At 32.8% G+C, this 19,608-nt stretch overlaps 2 protein-coding genes across 3 annotated transcripts; one reads left to right on the top strand and one right to left on the bottom strand.

Moving 5' to 3' along the window:
• The first annotated feature begins 1,232 nt into the window (after nt 1-1,232).
• On the top strand, nt 1,233-3,213 carry LOC7491350 (exopolygalacturonase). The gene is made up of 4 exons (XM_002300389.4): nt 1,233-1,379; nt 1,733-2,035; nt 2,236-2,754; nt 2,976-3,213. Exons 1-4 carry the CDS (start codon nt 1,233-1,235, stop codon nt 3,198-3,200), a joined length of 1,194 nt encoding a protein of 397 aa, XP_002300425.4. The 3' UTR covers nt 3,201-3,213.
• Nucleotides 3,214-8,531: 5,318 nt separating this feature from the next.
• On the bottom strand, nt 8,532-17,086 carry LOC18095398 (polyadenylate-binding protein-interacting protein 9). 2 transcript variants are annotated; one of them, XM_006369982.3, is made up of 10 exons: nt 16,241-17,033; nt 15,168-15,278; nt 15,010-15,054; nt 11,999-12,071; nt 11,779-11,891; nt 11,585-11,644; nt 11,367-11,414; nt 11,191-11,259; nt 8,921-8,982; nt 8,532-8,829 (listed from the first exon to the last, which is right to left on the bottom strand). In XM_006369982.3, the coding sequence occupies exons 1-10, from the start codon at nt 16,523-16,525 to the stop codon at nt 8,772-8,774; spliced, it is 924 nt and encodes a 307-aa protein (XP_006370044.3). In that variant the 5' UTR covers nt 16,526-17,033; the 3' UTR covers nt 8,532-8,771. The 2 variants fall into 2 exon arrangements, with proteins under 2 accessions (XP_006370044.3, XP_052304094.1); XM_052448134.1 differs by lacking the exons at nt 8,532-8,829; nt 8,921-8,982 and adding an exon at nt 10,386-10,632 and having other exon boundaries at nt 16,241-17,086.
• Between the last annotated feature and the right edge of the window lie 2,522 nt (nt 17,087-19,608).

The raw sequence follows: 19,608 nt of genomic DNA, 5'->3' as shown, positions 1-19,608 counted from the left end.
AATTTGTATGCCAAAGAAGAAGTTTAACTCACCGATCATACTCCTTTCAAATTCAGATTTCATTTTTTGGAAAACTCATGAGAAAATGAATCACGGATAGCTATAAATATAATGTCATCAACATAAATCTAAGAAATGAGTAGATGTTTACCAGTTTTTCTTATAAAAAATGTCTTGTTAGTTTGTTCTCTTTTGAAATTGTTATCTAACAAATATTTTGTTAACTATTCGTACCATGCTCGCAGTGCTTGTTTAGACCATAAAGAGCTTTCTTCAACCTGCACAAATGATCAAGAAACAAATGATTAGTGAAATCTTTGGGTTGTTCTATGTAGACCTCTTATTGTAAAATTTCATTTAGGAATCACTCTTGACATCCATTTGATACTGTTTAAAATTCAAGTGACAAACAATTGTAAGTAATATGTAAACAAATACCAAATGAGATACTGGTGTAAATGTTTCATCAAAATAAATCCTTTCGACTTGAGTGTATCCTTGTGCCACTAGTCTTGCTTTGTTTCTTATGATTTTTTCATGCTCATCTAATTTGATCTTAAAAATCCACTTGATTCCAGTTATGGGAAAATTATTATCCAAGAATTAACCATATAATCTCTCATGCTGAGGTTTATCTAAAGTATACATTCCCATTTGTTATATATATATATATATATCTTTTGATAAATTAAGTATCTACAGACAAAGGCCTTAATTGAGATCCAGTATATATCTATATTTTCCAAAACTTTTCCATAAAACTAAATTGATTATGGAAACTGGGAGTGAATTAAGGAACCCATACTTATCCTATATTATGTACAAATTATAATTGGGAGGTAACATACATCACAATTTCTTCGGTTGTGATTTATAATATGGTAATTAAGTCGACTCCAAGAATCGAAAGGCCTTTTAATTATTTACCTTTTTATAATTTCTTAAAAATATTTTCTTGTAATAAAGGTTGAAATATATCGGTGAGAATTAAAATAGAGGAACTGCAATCAAAACATTTCCAAACATATTTCCCTAACTATGTCAACTTAATCAATATCATGAAACCGTATCCACTGAATCCTAAGAAATCAAAGCATATGCAGAATGTTAGTGATAAACAAGGTAACAGAACGTTTTTCAACCGTCAATATATATATATATGCACACATTCTCCTCATAATTTGCAAGAAGCAAAAAGTTCATTAACATTCTGAAAAAGAACAGGCGGAAAGATGGGTTTGATTTTGGCTTTTGTTAGGGTTTTGTTTCTTACGTTCCTTTTGGTCTGGTATACTGATGCTGGAGCTAGCAATGGCTACAAGGTTTTCAATGTGAAGAGATACGGTGCAGTCTCCGATGGCAAGACAGAGAATAACAAGGTAATAAATAAATCATTCATTAATTTGATATTTCTGGCCATTTCAGATAATCATGTTTCGTAGGCATAACTATCACTTGATAACTTAAGGGACGATTTAGTTGGTTTATTTCTGTTTTCATGGCTATTTCATCTTGGGGGACTTTGCAAGTGTTAAGAGGTAGCTATTAAAAAAAAAAAAAAGAAGAAGCAACCTCCCTTCTATGAATTAATGTTCTTGTACTGTTTCATTTCCAAGTTTAGTTGCTTTATTTAGTGCATGCTTGCTGATCACTGCCTTAATATATACTAGATTTTCTTGTCTTTTTATTAAAAATAAGCACATGCTTATCTTTCAAATCAATTTGAGTTTAGGCGTTCTTGAAAGCATGGAGTGAGGCATGTCAATGGCATGGAAAGGCTATGGTTTTGATCCCAAGAGGAGTATACATTTTGGACTCGGTGCTATTTTTAGGTGAATGCAATGGTTACATGGCATTTAACTTGAAGGGGATTTTAAAGCCAAAAGGCATTCTGCAGACTTCTGATCAGTGGATTACTTTCCGGTATATTAAAGGGTTCTTTCTCGGAGGCGGTGGTACCTTGGATGGGGAAGGATACAAGCATTGGAACCGCCATGATTGTCTCAAAAACCATAACTGCCATCCTCTTGCCATTGTAAGTTCATAGTAATATTAATTCAATTAATGCCACAACGCTCTAGATTCCCATGTATAAGTTAATTTGGAACACATTTATCTTCTTTCAATGGGGGATTTCATTGAATCCTTTAATTAGAGGTGAAGTATATGCTCGTTTATTTAGTATCTTGAGTTGAATATGCAAATCATCTAATAATTTTTGATATTTTGGATCAGTCATTGAGACTCGAATTTATCCAAAATGGGATGGTCAGCCATATAAGATCAATCAACAGCCAGAACGCCCACATGTCACTCTTTGGGTGCGTCAACTTAAACATGTCTAATCTTAGACTATCAGCTCCAGGTGATAGCCCTAACACTGATGGGATCAAAATTGGGAGTTCAGAAGAGATTAAGATTTCCAAAACAAGAATTGGCACCGGCGATGATTGTGTAGCTATACTCTCTGGAAGTAAGAACATTAATATTTCTCAAGTCCATTGTGGCCCTGGGCATGGAATTAGTGTTGGAAGTATGGGAGGGGAGGGTAGTGTGACAGAGAGTGTGGTGGGAGTAACTGTGAAGGATTGCACCTTTAACGGTACAAGTGATGGTACAAGAATCAAAACATGGGCTTCCTCCACTGCCGGTGTTGCTTCCAATTTCATATATGAGAACATTCGAATGATGAATGTTGGCAATCCTATCATTATCGATCAAGATTATTGCCCTTACCCTCCCTGTGGTATGAAGGTATTATCTTGTTCATATTCAAGCTTATTTTACAAGCTCTAATTTCCACCATCATGCATGATTCGATCTTGCCAAGATTTTCCTAAAACCCCTTATATTATGTTGTTTCAGAATCCATTTTTTGCGTAGGAGTTCTTTAATGAGTTGCTATGTTCTTGTTTCATGGGAAGCAAGCAAGTACTTTGCCTAACCTTTCTATTCTTTTCCTTTCATGTTCATAGACTCCCTCACGCATTCAAATCAAAGACATTACATTCAACAACATTTGGGGCACTTCTGAATCGAATGTTGCAGTTACTTTAAATTGTAGTCGAACCGTTCCATGCAAGAATATACTGCTAAAAGACATCAGTTTTTTCCACGGTCGTGGAGGTTCTGTAAGGTCGTTATGTTCCAACGCCAGGGGTACTTCTTATGGCCGTCAAACACCACCCTCTTGCTTCTAGTACCTGGATTTAGCTTGACTGCATATATATAGTTCTTCATTTTGTATGTTCAGATTTAGAACTTTGGTCTTCCTTATTAACGTACAGTATCTAGTTTACTTCAGTGATTTAGTGACTTTTGACGGTCATGGATGAAACTGGTTTTTATCCATATTTCTTTGTAATATCACTGAGGCTCAATGAATATTTTCATTAAAAAAATTAAGGAGGTTATTGAAGGGTTTTTTTTTCTTCTCTCGAAGCCTTGTCATGGTTTTGCGTATTGAGTTGAAATTAGACTTTCTGTACATATATCTTTTCTTTTTTTTCTTCTTCTTTTATGCATGCGTGATGTTGTGGATTTATATCATTGCGCAATCAAATCAAGACACCTTCGGCATGAGAATATATAGACAGAATTTCCAATAATTTATTTCACTCAACAAAAACTTCTGAAAATAAGATTTAGTTTCAGATCATATGGTGAATGGACGGTTATGGTAATTTGTAGTCTCTTATGGAGGAATGCAACTGCAAGCTACTAACATTTGTTACTTTGTTCTATTCCCGCTGATTTTAAGTTTTGAATTGATTTTAATATCGGGCGGGGATAAGCATAAGAATTTTTATGTTTTGGCTGTATGTAATATTTTTAATCCGAACTTTATGTATATGCATTATATATTATTTGAATAATTGTTTAAAATTTTTGCATAGAAGTATTTTTTGAGCATGTTATAAATTGTTAGTATGATACAAGTTATAAATTGTAAGAACACTGATAATTGTTCACATATTAACTGATTATGTCTACAGGAATTTTTGTTTGATCTAAACTTAAACTTGATGCTTATTACTCCATGTTTTTGTGTTTTGTCACAAATCAAGCCGAAAAGGAAGATTGTAAATGTTGTTTTATTGGTTTAGATCAGTGAAGATCCTTTTATGATTGGTAAGAAGATAGTTGGTTTACAATAAAAGTTTATCAAGATCTTCTTTGTAATTATCTTATTAATTTAGTTAATATAAGAGACACTACCAGAAAAATCGATAAATACAAACGGAAATACAGATAAAATATTTTTGTTGGTAAATTGCCGACGGATTTTACCGACATAAATATTCCCTTGGTATTTACCGAGGGAATTACAGTGGTAAAAAAATAATTAAAATAAAGCAAAAAAAACAATGACGTGCCATTTTTACCAACGGAATTAGGGAAGGAATAAATTTTGTCGGTAAAATCTATTGGTAAATTCGTTGGTAAACTATGAACACTATTCATCATGTCAATTACAAAGGGAATCACCAACGGAAAAATTCCGTTGGTATTTTCCAGAGAGCTCTGGAATTGTTCACTTCCCATTTGCACTGTTAATTACTATTCTTTACAGAAAAAATCACTGACGGATTGAAAAGTCGTCGGTGTTATTTGGCGGTTTTCTGTAAAGTTTCGATTAAATTAAAATTTTAAATTAAATATTACAGACGGAATCACCGACGGATTAAAAAGGCGTCGGTGATATTTGGCGGTTTCTGAAAAAAATTTATTAAATTGAAAATTTAAATTAAATATTATAGATGGAATCACTAACGGAATGATTAAAAATATTAATATTTAATTATCCATCGGTAAAACCGTCGATAACACGCCACAATAAAAAGCTTAGAATCCATAATTTCACAATAGACATGGCTCCTTTCTTCTTCTTCTTCTTCCCCTTCCCCGTATGTAAAAAACATCAATATCCATTTATTTCTCTTATATTCTCTCCTCAACTCCTTCTCTTCTCCTCCATGCTCAGATATGTATTCTTCTCATTTTCTTTTTTTTTCTTCTTAGTTTTTTTTAATTAATATACTTTACAATTTTATTTTTTTTTCTCTTCTCAGCTTCACTTGCAACCACATTAAGGTAAGATTTTTTTTTCATGTTTTTTTTCACTATATTTGTTATTTTATTTTATTTTTAATTGTTTTTGTTCTTAATAATTGTATGAATATTGTTGTAGGATTTTTTTCTTCTTTTTTTCAAGTGTTTTGAGTATTATAGAGTGTTGATTATATTAATTTAATTATTTTATAGTTTTGTAAAATGGATTTTTTAAAAATATTTTTAAATAATTACCGACGGAATTACACACGGTTTTTTCCGAGGGAAATACCGACGGAATGAAGTGAATAATTTTTTTTGCGTGCCTTTTCCGTTAGTAAATCCATCAGTAATAATATTTTTTTATTACCAACGAACTTACCGACAGAAAAAGAATTACCGACCTACGGATAATCATTTCCGTCGGTGATTTTGTTGGTAAATTAATTACCAACAGAATGATAGTACAAATACCGACGGAAAATTCTGTCGGTAAATCTAAAGATTGTGATAGTGAGATAAGTTCAGATAGAAAAGAAAAGGTTATCCAAAAATAATTTTATCAGTGTTTTTGTAAAACACATATGTTATCAATGTAACAGACTAGGAAGCTTGAAGATTATCTTTATCCTTATCACATAAGACATGTATATAAGGAGGGTTAAGTCTGAAGAAAAAGGTGCTTTAAACGAGAGTTTCATAACATAAAAGTAGGAATTATATTGAAGTAAGTGTGCCAATCAACTAAGGAGTTTACACAAAGTTACGCAACATATATTCTTGACACACGATGAATGTGTAGGAAATTCTTGATTATAATTGGTCCCTGAAGAGTTGAAGAGCCTGCAGATTCCTATAAGGAGTTCTTATGTGAATTGTTAACAATTGGATGTTCTAGTTAGGATGACAATAGTTTGAAGATCATCAGGTATACTGGCAAGTTACTACGATAGGAGACATGATGTAGTTCACTATCTCAACAAGTAAGGTAGTATAGACACAAAGGGTTTGTGATCAGAGATACTCCTCTTGTAATTTTTCAAACTAGTGAAAAGTTATCTATTTTGAAAGGTTTTTTTTTATCTTTTGAAGAGTTATTCAAAAGGTTTTCCCTTCGTAACTAAATATCTTGTGCATTTAATTTTTGTGTGTTTTCTATTTATTTGGTTTCTAATTAGTGTTTGCAAAGTATTATCAGATCATTTGTTAACAGGTAGTAAACAAGAAAAAGACTTTATATATATATAACTTTAACCCATTTTAGATTGGGTCTTTCTATTAGATTTTGAGTTTCATCAATTAATTAATGATTTTTTTCATATGAAAGTCATGTGACTCATATATAATTTTTTAAAAAATATTATAATTATGGATATTTATATTAGATTTAAATTTTTCAATTTAAAAGTCAAAATCATCTAAGAATTCAAAAATAAGTCAATAAGTCAAGGATTTAGATCAATTTGTGCCCAAGTCACATCACTTTTATGTGCAAAAACCCTATAATTAATGAATGAAACCCTACAAAATCTAATAAAATGACTCAATTTTAAACAAGATAAAGATGTAGGAGGTCCATTCTAAATTTTTTAGCTGAAGGACCCGTTTATATATGACTTAAAATTTAAGAAAGGTTTAACCCATTTAGCCTTAAAAGATTCAACATTGTCTAGAATTCAGGATAATCTCAAACTTTTTATGCAAATCATATAACTTCTAATTAGTCCTATATTCCTAGAAAAAGAAAAGGGCAATGACAATGGCATTGAAGAAGCCTAATGGTTGGGACACTTGTTTAAAGCGTACAGAGTATGGCCAATATTAATACTTCACTAAACCTAAACTATATATCAACGTGGAGAATGAAAAACCAATTCAAAATGTTGATAGAGAATAAAATAGAGAATAGTCGGTGAGTTAAAATGCAAAAATAACATGGAAAAAAGCAAGACTAACGAGAGAGAAAATGTAAGCAAGCTGTAAGTTTAAACCAGCATGCTATGAGACTAAAATAACTTTCTACACTAGCGATTAATGAAGTTATAAATGTGCAAGAACACATCAATTCCTAGTCAATGAAGACTTTGAGTAAGAAAGCAACAAATATTTTGCTCCCTAGAGATCATCAATTCAAGTTTAACAAATTTTACGACCACTAAAGACTTATATAGTCGTTAACTTCAGGGTAGATACGCGTAAGCTGCTCCAGACACCCACATTAATCTAAAAAAAAGCAACAAATATAGTCAAATATCATTTTCTAGGCTCCAAGCTTAACGACATGTGACGCATGATGAGTCGAATACAAACTCATTGAGAATTTTAGCAAAATGTTGTTTCTACTTATTACTATGGATATAAAAGTTACGCTAGATGTACAAATCTCAACAAAGACTCTCCAAAAGAACACCTATGTTAAAGTTATTGACTTTGCTTCTGACTATTCTATTCATGACCAGGTTAGATATACGAGAAATACACAGGAGAGGGCCTGCCTCCATGAAGATGGAGACTCTGCTAAACTTGCTAATTGGCTAGCAGAAAGAGCCAGAATTCCGGTCTCTGTTTCTCATTCCACGGTAGCCTTGTCTAAAGCCCTAGTATTGGATTGTCAAGAACAAATTAAAGCCAAGCCATGACAATCTTTATGGCCATAGATCGCTTCTCAGAAATTTTTTAAAGCCTCGATCTCAATCTTTATGAAAAACATAATGAGGTATTTGACTCTATGGTTGAAATTTTAAATTTTTCTTTACTTTAAATTAAATATCTTTCATTATTTTAATGTATTAATATTAAAAATATAAAAAAATATTATCTCAATATATTTTTAAATAAAAAACACTATAAAATATAACATTTATTACTATTAAAAATATCATTTAACTCCTCCCAGTCGGGGTTAACTTGGATCACATTGCTCTGCTAGTTATTAGAGAATAATTACGGTGGTATGATAAGGGGTAGTTTTGTAATTTTCTCAGATTGACCAATCAACTCTTTCGGGATTACCTGGCACAAGCTATGGTGGACCTCCTTTAGAACATCCGATCTAGGAATCTGAATTTATGGTAAAAGCGTGCTCCATTTTATCCAAGGTGTGAATCGTGAAGCCTAGGAGTGACTTCTAAGAGCTTTGTTTTTCCTTTTTTCAAGATTCCAAATACTCAGTAAACACATCCTAATCGTCACCCATCACCAATTCCCTCATTTCCTAACCCCTCGGATCTGGCTATGACTTGTAAACCCTAATAATATTTGAGTGTTGTAGTCAGGAAGGTGCCGCATCATTCATGGTTGCTTGAAACGTTAGCTTTTTTTCTGAATTAATGCCCCCTCCACAACTACAAGGATGGGGCACCCAATTACTGCTGCAAAATGCACTAAAAATTTATTTAAAGAAATTACCTGATCAAGTTATATGCGAACCGCGATCATAACAGATGCAATTGATGGTAAAATTAAGAAAGCAGATGAAATGGTTTAAACAAAGGGATGGAATTAAGGTAAAAGGTCCTTGGAGACTGAGACAGTCTTGTAAAAACTTCAATTTGAAGCAGGCAACAATATGTTTCAGTCACATTAAAAGTTCGGTTGCGATGGAAAAGATGGAAACACTGAAACAAGAGAAAGTTTCACCATCCCTTCAGCACGACAGAGTTCCTCTCAACTAGGAAATAACTGAATTCTATCCAAGGGTCTTAGACTCTTGTGATTAGTTAATGCATTGCTGGGCGAGTAACTCGCGGCCTCACGGGAGTCTTTGAAGGACTTACCCTAAAAAAACTCAAATACTTTAGATGTGTTGCATTGGCTTAGTTCAAATCCTCTAAAAAGAAAATTCAATTCAAGTTCAGTGACAATATACCTGACAGGCTGGGATCCCAGGGCCATCCCACTGCAATTCAGTGCAACGATGGCACTTTCTGCCTGTTTACAAAATCAAAAGAATCAGAAAAGAGCAAGATTGCAAAAGGAAAGGAATGGCAGTTGTTTGCATGATTAAATGAAATCAACTGGGAGCATCACAGCTAAATGTTTCATCTTTGCTGTCTATATTAAACATTATGATGATTAATTTACATGTAAAAATACCATGCACATAAATCGATACAGTTGCCGGCAAGATGCAATACAGCTATTACAATCAACATCAGTGGTAAGCAATGCTTTTTTTTCTTTTTCTTTTTTTCTTTTTTTTTTTTTGCTTTTTCTGAGAATGTAAGCACATGATTAATAGCTCCATCGTAAGAAGAAGAAGAAGAAGAATATAGGGTATAGTACGTACTAGTGCAGCTTATATAGAGATTACTGTTGCTATCTTATACCATCTCCAGTCCTATCAATTTCCCTGTCTTAAACAACTATCTGATATTAAATCTAGTTCAACACCAAACTTTTAGAGGTATGCTAGGTTCCACTTTCTTCATAATGAATCATTAATCACCTTTGTCAAATTGAATAGCTTAAACAACCTTGGAAATAAATTCACACTAAAACTTGTACAATACTCTCTCATTGCATCCATGAAAATGATATTTTATAGATACAGGGCATGATTTTTGCTCTCACGTGCAAGTAAACGTGCAACACGCAAACATACAAAGGCTGAACCTACAAGAACGAAAATCTAACAAGCAAGGAAAGGACACACAGCATGACAGCAATTCACAATAGAGAGAAAAAGTTGGTGAAGGTATGTGTTCACAAAGTAAATGGAGGAAGGAGGTGTTAGAAAAGTGGGAGAGAAAATGAGTGTGAGTCAATAAAATTCAAATCTTTAGTAAGTCCAGTCAATAAGATTTTTTAATATTTAGAGTTCAAAATTTTTTTGCCAAGTTCATGGTTATTGTTGTGTATAGAGAGAGAGAGAGAGAGAGAGAGAAGCTGAACCTACATGAAGGAACATATGACATGAAAAGAAAGGATACACAGCAATTCACAATAGTGAGACAGGTTAGTGGAGGTATTTGGTCAAAGAGTTAAGGAGGTGAGGGTCTCAATAAAATTTAAAACTTTAGTTGGTCCAGCTTTTAAAATACGAGAATAGCCCTTTTAAAATTTTCACCTTTAATGCACTGTTAAGATCCTTTAAATAATTTTGTAGCAAGTTCAGGTTATTGAGCCAAGACTGCACTTACAAACCCAAAAACTTGGGAAACTTATCACTAGACATGATCAAAAATCCTAATAGATCAAAATCTTAAATAATCAAATTTTAAATATCATTTGTCTGTTAAATCCCAAGATTACTCTCCTAAACTCGTATGAAATTCAAAAGATTTGAAAACCTTGAAATTCTAAAAATACTCCTAAAGTTCCATGAAATGTGATGCAGTGCAACAAATATGCATTCAATATAGTCACAATTTATTCAGCACTTAGTGTCAGTACTACCTCTCCCACATCCATGGGCAGGTCCTAGAAGTGTATCCTACATGAACATAAGGAAATACAAGATCCAATAGGATACTAAAAATATATATAAAATTTCCATGAAATTTCCATGCATCCCGCTCAATAACCACCGATCACAACAATTGTACTTCCAAGTTGCCCAAGATAGCATACACACAGCCTCTGCCATCAACAAACAGGACACTAAAAGGGTAAAATGGTGTGATAGGATGCATATTATGTGGAAAAGTATATGAACCCTATTCTTAACACGAGAAGTTTATTCTCACTACATTAAGTCTAACCATGATACAGAGTTGAAGAATGACTACTTATATCTCCAAATAGGTAAAACAAAAATCCATAAGAGAAAATTGAAATCAAAATAGTCAAGATAGCTCCCATACTCCCTGCCCCCAAAACTCCTCAATTTAAAAATAAAGAAAAACATAAAAACAAAACCAATGGCAGGTCATTCAAACCAGTACCAAGAAAAGACAGACATGTTTACACTATGTCAGCTATTGTTGTGTGTGAAAAACACAGATGAAAGAATAATTTTGTTCATTAAGGAAAGTTTGTGCAAACCAGCAAAATTAAAAGCCGAACATGCTTCCAGTATGTTGCTTTTGTTACATAAGAGTGTGTGTGTGTGTGTGTGTGTGTGACCACACTAGCCATCAATTTCATAAACTTGATGCAATTTCAAGAATTTTCAATAACATCAACATCATAGCTTACCATAGCAAATTCAACAAATGCTATACGAGTTGAATGCACCTGATCCCCTAAAAGTCTCAAGCGAGTAACCTGTCAATAAAACAAGACAAGAGAAAGAGTTGGGTCACTCAATGAAGAACTCTTGGCATTCACTCGTCTGAAGGGGGAGGGTGGAGATGTTTTGGTGCTATGCTCACCTCACCACATATTGATTCAAAGAAATTCTTGACTTCAACTTGAGAAACCTGCATTTACAATGAACTTCATTAACTGGAAGAATTTAAATAGGAGTGAAGTTGTGAACTAAATCAGCAAGCATAACAGTACAATGGCAAATATCAGAAGACAGTTGAGCCCATGATGCCAATAGACTCAAAGGTTCATCAATCTTTTTAATGCAAGGAGGAGGTGTTACCTTTTTATCGATGTTGGTACAATAGACTGTCCTAGTGCACATCTCCCGTTCATCTTCAGACTGCAGTTAGTAAAAATGTTGGTATCATCAAGAAAGCCCCCTCTCAAGCATCAAAACTTGTGCACTTGCTAAAATAGCACTATCATGCAGAAATTAACACAAGTTAAAAGGGACAAAATAAAATTCATTCATACCCTAGGGAGGAATGTAGGATTCACTGGAAGGATAGCAGTTTTTGAAGGTAGCACTCTGACTGGATAGTATCCTAGCATTGTCCCACCGAGGTTTAAAGCTGCTCTTGCTCCTTCTGTTGAAATAAATCCAACTTCTCATGTAAGAAATACTTATAATTACATATAGATTGTGCAAATACAAATACATATGTTAAATGATTGCAGGCAGCTGTTCACTCACGCTCATCAGCAAACTCCACAAATGCAAAACGAAGAACTGAATGCGGATCACCACAAACCCGGCAATCAACAACCTTCAATCCAACATATAAATACTGATGAGATAGCAAAAACCATGCTCATGAAAAAAGGGGCATGCAGCTTGAACAAAAAGGGGCAAGGTAATGTATTTCCTTTTGATATGCCCATAAAGGCAAAGTCTCAAGACAAAAGCACAAGGGTATAGTTAAAGTTATAAACACCATAAAACACATGGAAGGAGGAAAATTGTGGCTAAAGGACTCAAGGAGCTGCAGTGCAGCAACTAGGACGCAAGCACTGGTTGGTTATGAGTCTTTGGAATTGTGAAAATCTATCATCTTGCAAATTTTGAACCATTTTTTCAGGTTACCTCAATTTATATGCAAACAACCAAATATCTCATGAACTACGAGAACCAATAGATAGTAGCTCATAAAATCTAATTAATAATTCTAATGTGAATCTTTAAGAGTAAATTATAAATTAGTCCCTCTAGTTTTGAGAAACAAATTAATTAGTCCCCCATGTATCAAAACCTAATTATTTAGTCTATTGGCCAGTGATGACCATGCTTAATTTAATATTAATTTATTTCAAAAATTGTCTTCTTTTCTTATCAATATTTCCATAATATCTATTTATTTTTTTCCTTTTATGATTTTTTAAAATTGGAAAAGAACATAAAATGGATGAAAAGTATTAAATAATTAGTTTTTGAAAAGGGGGGGACTAATTAATTCATTTCTCAAAACTACAAGGACTAATTTATAATTTATCTGAATTTTAAGCATTAAAAAAAGGTGGCTCTTGTGTGAAAGCAAAGTTAATGAATGGCAAAATGTGAAAGGGAAACCATCTACTGAACAATTACAAGAAAGCAGTAACAAAACAAGTAAATCATCAATCATTAAGTTGGTTCAGGGGTTATAAGAAATTTCAACCAGTTTTGTCTGTTACACAAATGGTAGATAATCATAGGCTATCTTGTTATTTATAGCCCAGGCTGAGAATTTAGGTCACTTCTTCATTCTTCAATACAAGTAAATGTGGAACCTGACTTGTAAACATCCTTCAAAATATGGTCTAAGTTTGCATGTGAGATAAAATAAATAAAAAGGGAACTTTTAACCATTGGTAATAGCATGGACCCAACATATTATGGATGAAAACAAAAAGAAAAAAGTGGAGGCACAAATTGACAAATAATGAAATACAAGACAGTACTAAAACACTCACCACAAATTGATTATGTGCGCATATCTGTACATGCACATAATACACCTATAACCTCTGGAGAGATAAAAATGCTTGCCATCATGTTTGTATGGAAACTATATTGTATGATAGAAAGATGATAGCAGAGATCCATTGAAACTACAAATCTTTTAAACTATGAGAAGACAAAAACTTCACAAGCTCTTATGCAACATAAAGTCATTATAATGTAATAAAACCAGCAATATAGAACTGATAACATGAACTGCAACTCTCTAGCAGAAGTTAAAACAGTGAGAAGAAAAGAAATATGTCAATAACAGAAACACACGAGGCCAGTTCCATAAATAGCATCCATTATGAAAACTACATACCAGATGAAGATCAAGAAGGAAAACATAAATCTCCTAGTGAAAACATCGCCATACTACCACAACTAGCTTGAATTTTATTAAGTCCAATAGGATTTAACAAATGTGTGAAACTATCAACAGTAATTCTAAGAATCCGACACGACCAAATAATAAAACAAATATATTGAATTGGTAAAGTAACAACATAAAAAATATTTTTTTTATTAAAAATTATACTCAAATGCAAAATCTGAAACCAATTATGAGTATATGCAACTAAGAGACTGTTTGAGAACGCGGTACAAACCGCGTTCCACAAAAATTCAAAAAAAAAAAATTTTTTTTTTGCTTAAATTTAATTTTTTTAAATGTTTTCAAATCGTTTTGATGTGCTGATGTCAAAATGATTTTTAAAAAATAAAAAAATATTATTTTAATGCATTTCTAGATGAAAAGCAACTATTATCACACTCCCAAACAATTAACTGTGGGTGTGCTAACTTGTGTTTTTTCTTTCAGTTTGCGCGCCGACCGAGAGCCCTTAAATATTATTAGTAGGATTAATAGAAGCTAAATTGGAAAAGTTAAAGTCCTTCCATGAACCTTGATCAAACTCTACTCACTCCCACCATCAATAAAAGAAAGGAAAGTTATCCCATAAGTTGTGCATAATTCAATTTTTTTTAGAAAGGAAAAATATAAAAGAGAAAGAAAAATGTGCAGCAACACTATGAGTTGAGGTTAAAATGGTATGATTCAACTGGATTAGGGCACATAAAGTATGCTCCTTGTGATTTAGTGCCAAATGGCAACTTACACCTAACAGCAATTTGTACCTCACATCAAGGGCAACCTCAAGGCAAACTTTAGATTTGCCTTCCATAGAACTTTCATGGTATGGTCCAAAGAATTAGTGGTCTCCAGAAAACACAGCAATGGTACTTGAATTGAACAAATTCTTATTGAAAACAAATGAACGAAACTCTAAGAATTTCCAAACTAAAGTAAGGACACCATATCTGAGAATTTGGCATGTCTTCATCCTTGTTCATTAGAATGACATCAATATTGTTGAGAAACAGGAAAAAATAATGATCATAAACTGTGGAAAAACTACAGGAACCAATTGATCAAAGGAAAAACACACAACATACGAGCAAAATATCAAGCGAGCACATATTCCAAGTTCTAGTTCTTTAGGATGAACTAAACACAACTAATGAATAAGGAAATGAAATCCACTTCGCTGGGGGGGAAAAGATCATTTTGAAGTGAAACAGGGCCATCATGATAATAAAATTAAAAAAAATAAAAAAATAAAAAAAACGCATGATGTACTAACATGGATAACCGAGATTCAGAATTATCCTTGTAGTAGAAACTGCCAAATAACGAATTAATATTAATGAGGATCGTAACTTACTTGTCCACAACCACTAAATAAGCCAGCAAGCCGCTCTTCAGTTACCTAAATTGTGAACCAGTTTCTCTAAACTCAGAACAGAAGAGCAAAACCACTAGCTATAAAAATCGATGCATCAACGTAGCGTAAAACTTTTGCTATGGAACTCAGAAACATACATGTTGATCAATGTCAGAAACATATACTGTTCGTCTAATACTGTCTTCTTGTTGGGCTCTATAAGCTCTCCCATTCAACTTCCTCCTCCCCTGGTTAAAGTTATTTCTTTTCTGTAAAAACACAAGTAAGATTTCAGCAAACATAACCAAGAAAAAGAACAGATAAAAAAGAGTAGCATGACACAAAAGCTTCTCTCATAGTTTTCCAGTGGCGTTGCCATATTAATTCCGAAAAAGAAATGTTTGCTGAAATTGCCAAAATCTTAAAACTTTAATAAAAAAAAAACACGCAGAAAAAAGAGGGAAAAAAACTATCCCCGGTTGAATGAAAGGCCGAGCAGCTTAGAACTAAAAACATGCAGAGTGATCCTACCGACGGTTAAGAAAAAAAAATGCACGGTAAGAACTACAAAATCGAATTAATATTATAAAATCGAATTAACTCAAAGACAACATACCATATATCAGAAACCCGCTTCATAACATATAAATTAATATTATAAAGAAGGATTAATACACGGTAAGAACTACAAAATCGAATTAAGACGTAAAATGGGGAAACCTATCTTCTAATTCAACCAACCATATTAATTTAGGATCTGATTAAGATAACAAAGCCCTTCTATCATACCCAGCTAAAATCATATTGACCAATGATTAACAAAAAAAATATATATAAAAACCTAAAACCCCAGTTATCGTTGAAATCATAATGGCAGTTATGATATTCAATCCAACGATAACATTACAACAAATTGTTAGCTAATTTTAGAAATCAACAACATAATTTTTATAGCCGAAAACAAATGGATCAGTCATCAAATTCAAAATTTGATAGATAGATATATAACCTCAAAGAGTACAAAAAATAGGGAACTCCAAAATCTGGCAGAATCCAAAAAACCCATTTGTCAAAAACACAAACAAAACCCAAATAACACAGAAAGAAGAAGAAGAAGAAGAAGAATTGACCAAACACCAATCAAAACTAAATAGAACCAATTAAAAAAATATAAAAAACAGAAATGCAAGATCAAAATGGAAACGATCAGACAAAAAAAAAAAAAGAGTACCCTTTTAGGGAAGTTGTCATTGGCCGATTGCTTAACAGGGACTGCAAAATTGTTGAAATGAAGTTCGTTTGGATTATTTTTACTATAAGACGATGGGAAAAACTCCTTAGCCAAGGGATTCAGCTTGGTGAACATATCCACAAGCTTTTGGACAGTGAATTCAGATTCTGATGCTGGCTTTGTTTCTGAGTCCAAATTATTGTTGTTATCATTTTTGTTGGCGGCGGTGGTGGTGTTGTTGGAAGCCACTGCAGCCTCACTGGTAATCTCAGCAACCGCAGCCATGGATAGATGCTAAAAAACCCAGAAACCAGAAAGACCTTAACTTTATTTATTTATTGGAAATCAAGAAACACTACTGAGCATAAAATCCAACCAAGTTTTTTTTTTATTTCTATCAGTGAAAAGGAAAGAGAAAGAGAAATAGAGGCAAGATCAGATAGGAAGAGGAAAATGTATAGAAATGTAATAAGCTTATAGAGAGAGATTAAAGGGATACGATGATGATGATGAAGATGATGATGAATTCTGACAGAGATGATACATATTAAGCCGAAATGGAAAGGAAAAAAAAAAAGAGGAATGAGTGATCAAAGTTGTTAGTTCTATTTATTTATTTATTTATTCTGCAGTGAGAGAACGTAAAGAGAGAGAGAGAGAGAGCGAAATAAAGTTAGGGTTTTTGGCAGTGGGAGGTGAAAATGCGAGAGAAGAACATTTGGCTTTTTTATTTGTTTGTTTTTTTTCTTTCTTTTTTTTTTTTTTTTTTGAGAATGTTCCCTCTTACTCAATAGAGGGGGAGAAGAAGAGAGAGAGTTGAAAGGGAGGAACGTTAAAAATGGAGAGGAAGGACAGCTGCTAACGTAAGATGACTTAAGCAGCTAAAGTTGTTGTTACTTTGTTTGTTTGTGAGAGAGAGAGAGACTATGGATTCTGATATGTCATCTGTAACTGCTGCTACTATTATGGGTTTGTTGGGATTGTCATTCCCTATCCTCTCTCTCTCTCTCTCTCCCCCAAAAGGAATAGTACAGTTTTGCTTCTTTTTTTTTTCACCTCTGTTTGGTAACATGATAGTCGTGAGAGAATGTTTGGACTTAATAATTTTTCAATCTAAATATATTTTAAAATTTAATCTAGACTATGATGTTAAAATTTAATCGCCAAGTAAGATTTAAAATTTATTGTGTGGCAAGTTTAACCCTTTTTTTTAATAAATTTATTTTTTTCAATTTTATTTTTTTATGAGATTATTTTAGTCTTAAAAAAAATTTCAGTATTGGTTTGACACTCAATTTTGCAACAGTCTATTTTTCTTATCATATAGTTAAATAAATAATAGTTTAGAAAAAATAAGTTATTAATGTCAATGGAGTCCATTACCTAGTTTACAGGTTTGATGCGTTGACCCGGGTTATCTAATTCACGGGTTTAGTTGGTTTACTCGTCAAACATGATACAATTTTTTTTTTAGTTTTTGGTCTTTTAATTTTTTTTAATTGTTTTTTATTTCATTCTTATTTAGTATTGGATTAGTTGAGAAATGGAATTCATAATTTATTTATTTTTATTTTCTATACGATTATCACGATTTCAAATAAATATCTTTTTTAGGATTGATACTCGACTTTGAAAGCATCTAATGTTATCATAAAATTAAATAAAAATTATTTACAAAAATAATAAAGTTAGTAAACCTATTGAAGTCCATGACACAGGACGCAGGGTGACTGAGATCGATCTAATTTGACATCGTCTCAATAAAAAAACAAATTGTCATCTTAAATTTTTTTAAAAAAGTTATGTTATATTTTTACCGGTCATTCAAGTTATCTTTCAACTCATTAAATTGAATAATTCATTTTAGATCAACTCTCACGCAGTTTAATTTGAAACTCGAGTTAGGTAAGGAGCCGGGTTGGGAGGTTTCAAGATTGAACTACTTGATTGGATTTAATAATACTGTCAAAAAATTCTACATACTCAATATTTTTTTTTAAGTTTAGAAAAAAAAATAATTTGGCCCGCAACGGAGCACAGGCAAATGTACTAGTCCATGCTACGTTGCGTGCAGGGAAAAAAAGAACAAAACAAAGCATGGATAGTGTTAAATTCTACGTGGAAGATAAAACAAATCTAAAATATGCATTGATCAATGTATTCAATAAAATTAATCAAAATTTATATGCATAAAAATATACTAAAAATATTTATTTAATTATTTGTCAATGTTTTTTTTAGGATGAAAAAATAAAAATTGAATTGTAAACAAAACAACATGCTAGCATGGTTCCTTTGCTTCTTCTTCTTTTTTTGTCATGGTTGCTCCATGTTGTAGACCATTGGATGGTCCGGGTTTAAATTCAACTATGTTAAAGTTTGTTCAATATGTGTTATTTGACTAAGGGGCCAATCGCGACCCATTCAACCTATTCAAAACCTATTTTGGCTAAGGACACTGTTATTTTAACCCTTGTCTAACTCGATGAATTGCTTTAGCATATGCCATTTGACCAAAGGGATAAATCACGACTCGGCTGCCATGTTCAAAACCCGATCTGGCTTTAAAAAACTTTAAAGACACTGTCATTTCAACCCCTGCCTAACTTAATCAGGCTCAAATACAAAACAACTAATAAAAAAAGAAAAAATCACAAAAAATAGATTAAAAAAAAGAGGAATAAAAAGATAACATCATATTAGGTCGATCTCTACCGACCCAAGTTAACTCACTAAATGTGCAAGTAAGGTCATGACATGACCATAATGAGGTAACTCAGTTTAGCTAGTTGTCTTTTCTATTATTTCTTTCTTTGGTTGGCCTTCATTGGGCTCGGGAAGGATGAAGTTTAGGACCAAACTACAAAGCCACAAAAAAACCAGGAACCACAATTAAAAAAAATCCAAGAGTTATCAGAGAACCAGGGACCGAACAAAAAAAAATCTCTTTCATTTCCATTCCTTTCTTTCTCCTCGATTGAATCTTCTTTAGGCTTGGGTGGAATGAAGTTTGGGACCAAACTAAAGACCTATAAAAGATTTAGGGACCAAATCAAAAAATATAATAGTTAACAAAAAGAAAGGGACTAGATAAAAAATAATAATGAGTGGCTAAAAAATAATTTGGTTGGCGCGTGTAAAACACGCGTCAGAGTGTGAGGAAGTTGCCATGTTTGGGTAGTGCATGTCGTCGATGAAGACATGACGCAGCTCCAACGCCTTTTTTTTCTTCTTCTTCTTTTTTCCTCTTTCCTCACTCCCCCTTATCTTTCGTTCAATAACTTAAAAAAGATATTGTTCTCGTCCATTGTAATATGAAAAAGGGTGCACAATGATTCTTCTATGCCAAACAATTCTTTTATGATATA

Source organism: Populus trichocarpa, chromosome 1 (assembly GCF_000002775.5).
Source record: "Populus trichocarpa isolate Nisqually-1 chromosome 1, P.trichocarpa_v4.1, whole genome shotgun sequence".
NCBI lineage: Eukaryota > Viridiplantae > Streptophyta > Magnoliopsida > Malpighiales > Salicaceae > Populus > Populus trichocarpa.
The sequence above is the reverse complement of the archived record's forward strand: the minus strand, read 5'-3'. Positions and strand labels throughout refer to the sequence as shown.